The sequence below is a fragment of the Ursus maritimus genome, unplaced genomic scaffold (genome assembly GCF_017311325.1).
Source record: "Ursus maritimus isolate PB19 unplaced genomic scaffold, ASM1731132v1 scaffold_9, whole genome shotgun sequence".
In the NCBI taxonomy this organism is placed as follows: domain Eukaryota; kingdom Metazoa; phylum Chordata; class Mammalia; order Carnivora; family Ursidae; genus Ursus; species Ursus maritimus.
Window position 1 is genome coordinate 10,641,778 of NW_024427107.1, and position 8,212 is coordinate 10,649,989.

The window sequence follows — 8,212 nt, forward strand, 5'->3', positions numbered from 1 at the left end:
ATATAGTTTCTGACATCTAAATCTTAACCAGGATACTAGTGTACTTAACTTTAATGACCAAGTATCTCTTTGTTTTCTAATACTGACAATTACCAAAGCATTTCTTTATAAACATTACTAATAGGTGGCACAGTTGATCAAGCCAGAAATCTGAGAGGACTGCCATGTTGAGCAAATAAAAATACAGGACACCTAGTTCAATCTGAATTTCAGAAAAGTTACCAAAAATTTTAGTATAAATATGCACCAAATATTGCATGGTACATACTTACACTAAAAGATTTTTCAGTATTCATCTGAAATTCAAATTTAACTGGGCATTCGGTATTGTATCTGACAACTCTAGCTGGGATTCTTTCTCTGTTACCTTCTATATGAAATCCACCACTCCAAGACCTGTCCATTCTACCTCTTAAAAACATCTAAAACCCATCCACCTGTCTTCATTTCTTCTGCCCCCATCTTGGTCTAAGCCACCAAACCAAGAAACTGCCAACCCGTCTCTCTGTTCTACCTTTGTAGAAATATCACTTACTCTAAATGCAGTAGCATGAGTTTAATACTAAAGGAAATAAAAGCTAACTTCAGTTGTCTCCTTTCCTGGGGTCATTATTTGGTAGTGGTAGAAATCTAAACTCTCAAAAGCAGCATGAGAGGGGGTCAGTGATCTCACAACTCTGAAGAAGTGAGGCCTTTCGCTGGGTCAGCTCTGAAGCAGTCCCAAGGAAAGTAACAGTTCTCTTGGGTACACCTGAGCCAATGACATAGCTCAATCTTTGTGCTAATTGGTGTTTATTGCCACAAAGGGATGAGCCAGGAAAAATCTGTGCAGAAATAAAGTTGGTTTAAAATATTCTTGTCTTTCAGAGCTCATTCTAAGATTTATAGGGACTGCTTGGTTCTAGCCCACACCTCATTGTGAGACAGATGCCTTTCATCCAACTAGTACTCTATCGACACCTTCTGGGTCAAAGTCCACTTATCAGCCCAAGGTTGCAAAGCCAGGGAGCAGAGCATTAAAAAACTGGAGCAGTCAGCAAGTAGGATTCAAATATATCGAAGATAAGCAGCACCAACTTCTTCAGATTACTGATGTTCAGAAATGGCTGCTGCCTCCTGACAGATGAATACATGTTTTGGTTGTGAGAGCTACAGTTATCTCAGTGCGCTGCTAGCCTGTCACATTGTCTGATCAATAGATACCAACAAAGCAGATTATACACCGAAACCCAAGTGCAGACTTGAAGATTTGTGTGACATTGCAGAGCGGTATAAACCAACCAAATTAAACAAAAATTACAGCTATGGAATTAACTGGCACATCTAAAGAAAACAGGTTTTCCTCTTTATCAAAGAGGCCACAGAATTGTTACAAATGATTCTTTGATCACAGAACATGATGGCAATTCAAGTGCTTGTAAGTTCTTACAATGCGAATTTGCACATCCATCTACTTAATACAGAATACCCCCAATTCTTAATGTTGTTGGTACAGAACAAAGAAGCTCTACTCAAGTTCCTTCCACATGAAACAAGCATTATAAATGAAGTCAGAAGAGCCTCTACAAGTGTGAGTTACTTTATTTACGGTCCAGTTATTATTTATTATTAAAAGATAAGTCTTTCTGTGGATAAAACCTAATCACAAAACCAAAACGTTCTCAGAAGCCATATCCAAGATATACTTTTTTAAAATACATCTTCTCTACAGCACAGAATGAAATTTTAAACCATGGATATCCTGGCCAGCCCAACATTAGAGATTAGAAAAGGACATGAATGTTTGGACAAAATGGGTCAAATCAATACCTATAAAATAAGTGTGGATGCTGCAAGATCACACAAACCTTAAAGCCTACACATGTATTTTACATAATCTGCTTTGTTGGTGTTCACTGTAGGGGCCAAGGGCAGGCTGCCCCAAAATGTGCCCCTTTGGCATCTTATTTGAAATAAAAGTTACTTAAGAAACAGCCAGTGCAAGGTCACTCAGACCCTCCTCTGTCCCCTTGAAAGCAGGAAACAAATCTCCCATATGAGAAATACCCTCCCTGTACCATGAAGTAAAAAAGACATCTTTATCACCAGAGATACGGACTTAGAAGCCAAGAAAGCTGTAGAAACAAGCCTTGTTTTTTTTTTCTAATCTACTACCTCAGCCTAAATTCTGCTTAGAATTCCCTACTAATTAAAGCTCCCAAACACCTGTTTTCCTTTCCTGTCAATGCCTCACAAGTGTATTGTCTCTTTGTCTAAAATGAATAAAAACTACCTTCCTTCATCATTTCTTTAGGTCTCTATATTTTAATAGTGAACCTCTAACTACAGGTAGGAAAACTTTGGCTTTCTCCTTCTGTTAATCTATTTTACATAAATTTCGTTGAGTCCAGCTGGAAGCCCTTCAAGGGTAGAGAAGATTTTTTTCCTTCCCTACANCATTGATCACACAACAAAGTGACAGGCTAGCAGCACTCCTGGTTAACTTGTTCTCACAATCAAAATAACTGTAAAACGATTCATTCCCAGTTCTTTCTGGCACCTGGGACCACAGACCCGAAAATCTGCAAGTTATGTCTGTCACCAGAAATATACTTAGGGCAGAAGTGAGCTTTTTTTTGTTTTGTTTTTACAAACAACTTCCTTTGGAGGCTGAGCATCAGAAACTAAATCGGTGCTGCTTTGAGATCATTTGAGCTTCTACTCCTCGTGGGACCCCAAATCCTTACTAGGATCTGGGAATAATGACTGCTGTGCCTCACCGCGCGTTCGAATCCAAAGCCTTCAAAGACACGTATATAATGAGGCCCATTGCTCGGCAGAACACGTTTGTGGGGTTGGCGCTTGGTTTTCTCAGAGTAAGGCCTTTCTTGAGGCCCATCTCGCGGTCCAGCCGGATAGGGGGCTGGGCAGGCCTTAGCCTTCCGTCCGAAGAAGTTGGCAGAAAAAGGAGCAGTGAAGCGGAGCGTCCGCGTCTGCCCCGGTGCAGGCGGGGTGGTCGCTGCCCGCACGGTGCCGCCTGGGCCGAACAACCCTGCGGCTCCCACGCAGTGCCGGGACCCAGCCACCGTGACCGGGGGGCCAGGGGAGGCCGCCGGCCCGCGCATCCCCAGCCGCACCCCTCCAGAGAACGCCGGGCTCGCGTTCGGGGCCGGGCGCCCGCGAGGGAGTCCACGCCAGGACCCGCGCGGCCTCTTCCGGGTGAGCCGAGCCGCGGCCGCCGGGACCGGCGTAGCCCCGCCTGCGCTCCGCTCGCCGGGAGACCGGGGCCCGGACGGGGCCCAGACCCCGGCCGGGTTCCCGGGCTCTGGCCGCGACCCCCGCCCAGCGCCCAGCTCGCCCCGGGCCTCGGCCTTTGTGCCGGGACTCCCACACCGGGACCTGGCTCTGGGACCGCCGCCCGCAACCCCGCTCTCGCCCCCGAGCTGGTCCCCGGCCTCCGACCCCCGCTCCCGCCTTCCCTGCCGCCGCCCGCGGGCCCCGGGCAGGCGCTCACCGCTCTTTGGAGTAGAGCTGCAGCTGCTGCTCCCGCCGCTTCTTCCGGATAAACGCCATGGAGGGAGGGCAGGGCGCGGGCGCGCGGGGACGCACGGCTCGGGCGCCGCTGTCGTCCTCGAGGAGTCAGGGACGCGGCTGGGAGGCGGGCCCGGCGAGCCGGCCTGCGAGGTCCCGGCCGGGCGGGGAGGGCGGCTGGGGCCTGGCTTCGCGTGCAGTGGCGGCGCTGGGCGCCCCGCAGCCCGACCGCCCGACGCTGCGCCCCAGGGCCCGCGGCGTCCGGGCCGCGCTCAGCGGAGCATGTTCGCGTGGGGACTCCGGCGGCGCCGTGACTCAGGCCGGAGGAGGGGCGCGCGCTGACCCGAGGCGCCCGACACTCAGGCCCCCGGGGGCCCGCGAGGGACCCGGGCCAGCCTGCGGTCTGTCCTTACACGCCAACGTTCTCCGCTTCACCACCCGCTGCACCGCGGCGTTTTCAATGTTGCACAGACGAAGACGGATGCTAGCCGGCGAACTACCCCGCTCTGCTGGCCGCGGGGACTCGAAATAACGTTTGGGGCTCTCGATCTCTTGGTAGCTGAAAGACTGGGTCGCATGATTTTTTTCTCTTTTTCTAACAGCTTTATTGAGATAGAACTCACGTGCCAAGCAATTCACCCATTAGACTGTACCATTCAGTGGTTTTTAGTATAGTCACAGATACACACCACTGTACCCTTTAATTATTAGACCCCCCGCAGTACCCTTCAGTTATCACCCCCACACTCCCTAAGCCCAACCCTAGTAAGCACCGATCAACTTTTCTGTGTCTATGAATTTGCCTAGTCCTGACATCTCATGCAAAAGCAATCATACATTATGTAGCCTTTTATGTCTGGCTTCTTTCATTTAGCATAAATGTTTTTCAGGTTAATTCACATATCTGTACTTCATTCTTTTTTATTGCTGGAGAGTATTCTAGTGTATGGATATACCATATTATGTTAATCCATTCATCATTTGGCTATTATGAATGATGTTGCAAAGAACATTGTTGTACATATTTTTGCATGGACAGATGTTTTCATGTCTACTGACCACATACTTAGGAGTGGAATTGCTGGGTCATGTGGTAACTGCCAAAATGTTTCCCAAAGTGGCTGCCCCATTTTACATTTCCACCAGCACTGTCTAAGGGTTCCAATTTCTTCACATCGTTGCCAACACTTGTTATTATCTGACTTCTTGATTATAGCCATCCTAGTGGGTGTGAGTGGTATCTCACTGTGGTTATGACTCTTTAACACATCCTGAGTCTGAGCTTGTGGCTGTAAAGGGATTCTTGAATAACAAACTTCTCAATTGCAGATATGCTGACACACATCTGATATCGTCTTACAGATCAGGTTCTGCAGAATTCGATTTTTAAAAGCTTCAAGTAAATGTGTATTTCACCTCACTAGGATGTGGCAGGACTCCGAAGGGAAGATGGAGAGCCAAGACTAAAGCCAGGGCTGGATCTTCTTGTGCTTCATCTCAGCAGCATTGGAAAAATGATATGCATGAAGTGGGCACCCATTACAACCATTTTGGAATGAGTGAAGGTGCATGGATACCCTGTAAAATTGGATTAAGTCCCTTCCATGTGACCAGGTGCTGTGCAGATCCTGGAACTGTAAAAACATGTCAGAGACATTAGCCCAGGGCACTGATAGGGAATTGTGGTGAATCAGGGAATCCAGACAAATACATGAACAGATACACAATGAAATAGGATAATAAAATTTCCAAAGAGGGACAACATGACAGCTTTCTAATGAGAAGTACTACAATAAATAGGAATTCAGAAGAGAGATACCACTTTGGCTGGAATAAGGCAAGAAAACAGCATGCAAGTTTTCTCCTTTTATTTATTTTTTATTTCTTTTTAAAGATTTTATTTATTTGAGGGACACAGAGGGAGTATAAGCAGGGGGAGGAGGGGCAGAGGGGGAGGGAGAAGCAGGCTCCCTGCTGAGTGGGGAGCCCAATGCAGAGCTTGATCCCAGGACCTTGGGATCATGACCTGAGCCAAAGGCAAACACTTAACCCACTGAGCCACCCAGGCGCCCAAGTTTTCTCCTTTGAAACATTAAAGGGTAATGTGATTCCAGTAGGTGGAGAGTGACAATTTCTCCTTGACCAAATCTGAGCCAGGTCTCTTTGAACCTTCTCAGCTAGGCTTCAGCCGTGGCCTATAAAAACTACAGACTCCCAGCACAAATGATTTTGTCCACACTCTCCCCCACATTAAAAGACTTAAACAACCACTAACATAGTTTCTAACAGCTCAAGGCCTCATACCTGGGATGACACTGGCCTCCTTTAAAGTCCCTGTCTGAGAAAGCTCAAGGCTGCCAAAAGAATTTGTTTGTTCTAGCCAACACCTGACATAAGCCCCTGACTGCTGTTTCTTGGAGCATTTACTAAAAAGGGCTTACAATTGTGACTTCTTTCTCTGTACCTTTGAGGTAGACATATGTGTGCCTCCTGCAACTCAGCAGTGCCTTGCTCAAGGACTTGAAAGCCATTCCTTTGAAATGTAGTCATCAGGAAGGATCGGCTTCTGTCTCCCTGTCCCCGAAGATAATTGCCAGCTAGCAGAGAGGGATACTGCATTTACACTGATTAACCCTTTGTAATTTTTCACTTCCCGGGTTTTATCTTTGACAAGACGAGGGGAAGAAACTCACTCAAAAGGATTATCTTGAACAATAGCTCAGAAGAGAGATGCTTCTGCTGTCACAGAGTTTGTGTTTGCAAAGAATTAAGACAGAACTGAGGTGGGAATTTCCTCAGCAACCCACCCTCCAAATCATCCAGCCTACTAGCATCTGTTCCCTTGCCTTCATTACTCATATTTTGAGGTATATTTGCTCCTACAAAAGGCCAACTTCTTCCTTCTCAACAATTTGGCCTTTGTTATTATGCTTTGTCTCTTCTCCCTTCTCTCTTGCTTTGCCTATTTCTCCCTCACTTTTGAGTCATCCCATCCAAATAGAAATATAGTTTTCAAAAAACGTTCCTTTAATTCCTTCCAGCTCCCCCATTCTTAGCAAAACTTTTTGAGACATCTGTCCATACATGCTGTCTGCATTTTCTCTCCTTGGACTGATTCTTTTCAGTCTGTCTCAACTGGGCTTTTGTTTCCATCCTTTGACTGAAATGTTGTCAAGTCACTGCATTCACTGGTCGCTTTTCTCCTTTTGACTTCCCTGAACTCTCAGCAGAGCTCGGCATACTCGAACATTGCATTCAACATAGCTCCTTGTGAGAGCACTTCCCTCACGCCTTCCAAGATTCCGTGGTTTCCTTGCTTATCTCTTACCCTGGTTCTTACTTTTTCTCAGTATCCTTGGTTGGTTTCTCTCCTGCCTAACTTCATAACGTTGATTCTCTGCACTCGCTGTACAGGTCATTCCAACCAGTGCCATGATTGGGTGGGGTAAGGACAATAGGAACCAGGACAAAGTCTTAGGTCTAGGTTTGCGTGAATTAAATTGAGTAGCAAATTTCCGAGGCTCTACCATGTGAATACCTACCACGGAAGACAGGAGCGAAAATTTCAGGACATGCAGCCAAGTAAAAGACTTCAGTGGAGGGTAAATGAAAGATTACTTTGAAATGTATGTCCCTCAGGAATGGAAGTTTGGGACAGAACACTGAATTCCAATAAGATCAAGTAAAGCCCTAAGGCCAGCTTACCTTGATATTTAGTTGCTTTCAACTATTGTTTGAGGTGATACTGCCTACCTCAAGCAAAGGTAATTGCGTATCCCAGGAAATATGGTGAAGTTCTGGGAGAGACCTCATCTCTTTACCCCTTCCCCCATTATCATCCTCATAAAACTCAGAGCTTTATTCTTTTGAAACAATTTCCATTCAGAGCTATTTTGCAATCACAAAACACATTTTTGAACTCTTGGTAATATTTTTATGTTTATTTTACAGACTCTAAAAACTCCAAAGAGCTTTGTACTCACCAGTTTTTTTTAATTGTGTTTGGTTGCAGATAAGGATATGTACATTTCTGTACCTCCCATTTGCAAGGAATCCATCATCAGTGTAAACAAAAATGTTGTCCTTATCTATAAAATAAATATCTTCCACTAATGCATATTTCTGAAGAATGTCTGCTTGAGTTATTTTTAAAAATCTTATGAAGGCATACATATTTAATTATCACCCTTCTTAAGTTAGAAGTGGTAGCATACTTTTTTTTTTTTAACCTAGACAAAATGGCCAATCAGCCTTCTCTTATATATGTTATGTCTTGCTACCATAATGCCTTGAAGCTTCCTGTTCTTTGTCTGAAATGCCATTTTGCTTTTCACCCAACATTTCTCCCTGTCAAAATCCTACCTACTTACATTGCCACTCAAGACTTTGAGGCCTTCCCTGATGCACCCAGGTGGACTTCATCTCACAGCCATCCATTTCAGTACATGTTTATTTCTTACCAGTGTATGTCAGACATCGTGGTGGGTACTCCATAGGGACCTTACAAAGCTCACAGTCAGATGGGGATTTTTAACAGTGACCCCAGTCTCCTTTTATTATGAGGGTCTTTCTCTCCATTCAGGTTGGAAACTCCCTGGAAACAGGCACGATGACATCCACATTACCAGTCATCACAGTGTCTTGCACTTAGTGGTTGCTCAATAAATGTTTTTGTCACCACTGTGTCTGTTAGGGTTTGTTG

At 45.6% G+C, this 8,212-nt stretch overlaps 2 protein-coding genes across 4 annotated transcripts in view; one reads left to right on the top strand and one right to left on the bottom strand.

The window, feature by feature from the left end:
- Window positions 1-3,642, bottom strand: part of NSMAF (neutral sphingomyelinase activation associated factor) — a 57,696-nt gene extending 54,054 nt beyond the window's left edge. Inside the window, exon 1 of one of the 3 annotated variants that reach the window (XR_005833606.1) lies at window positions 3,494-3,642. Coding sequence is in view for 2 of the 3 variants with exons in the window: in XM_040625521.1 (XP_040481455.1) it covers window positions 3,494-3,552 (59 nt within the window). In the remaining variant the exon portion in view is untranslated. The remainder of the gene's footprint in view (window positions 1-3,493) is intronic. The other 2 variants (XM_040625521.1, XM_040625520.1) reach the window with 2 other exon arrangements.
- Window positions 2,218-7,629, top strand: LOC103677455. Its single transcript, XM_040625524.1, has 3 exons — window positions 2,218-3,198; window positions 4,935-5,075; window positions 7,523-7,629. The coding sequence occupies exons 1-3, from the start codon at window positions 2,742-2,744 to the stop codon at window positions 7,621-7,623; spliced, it is 699 nt and encodes a 232-aa protein (XP_040481458.1). The 5' UTR covers window positions 2,218-2,741; the 3' UTR covers window positions 7,624-7,629.
- Window positions 7,630-8,212: the final 583 nt, after the last annotated feature.

Coding starts and splice junctions, on each gene's coding strand:
- LOC103677455 (XM_040625524.1), top strand. CDS start 2,742: ATGACTGCTGTGCCTCACCGCGCGTTCGAATCCAAAGCCTTCAAAGAC. Junction 3,199..4,934: donor ACCCGCGCGGCCTCTTCCGG/GTGAGCCGAGCC, acceptor TCACCTCACTAG/GATGTGGCAGGACTCCGAAG. Junction 5,076..7,522: donor CCATTTTGGAATGAGTGAAG/GTGCATGGATAC, acceptor GTTTGGTTGCAG/ATAAGGATATGTACATTTCT.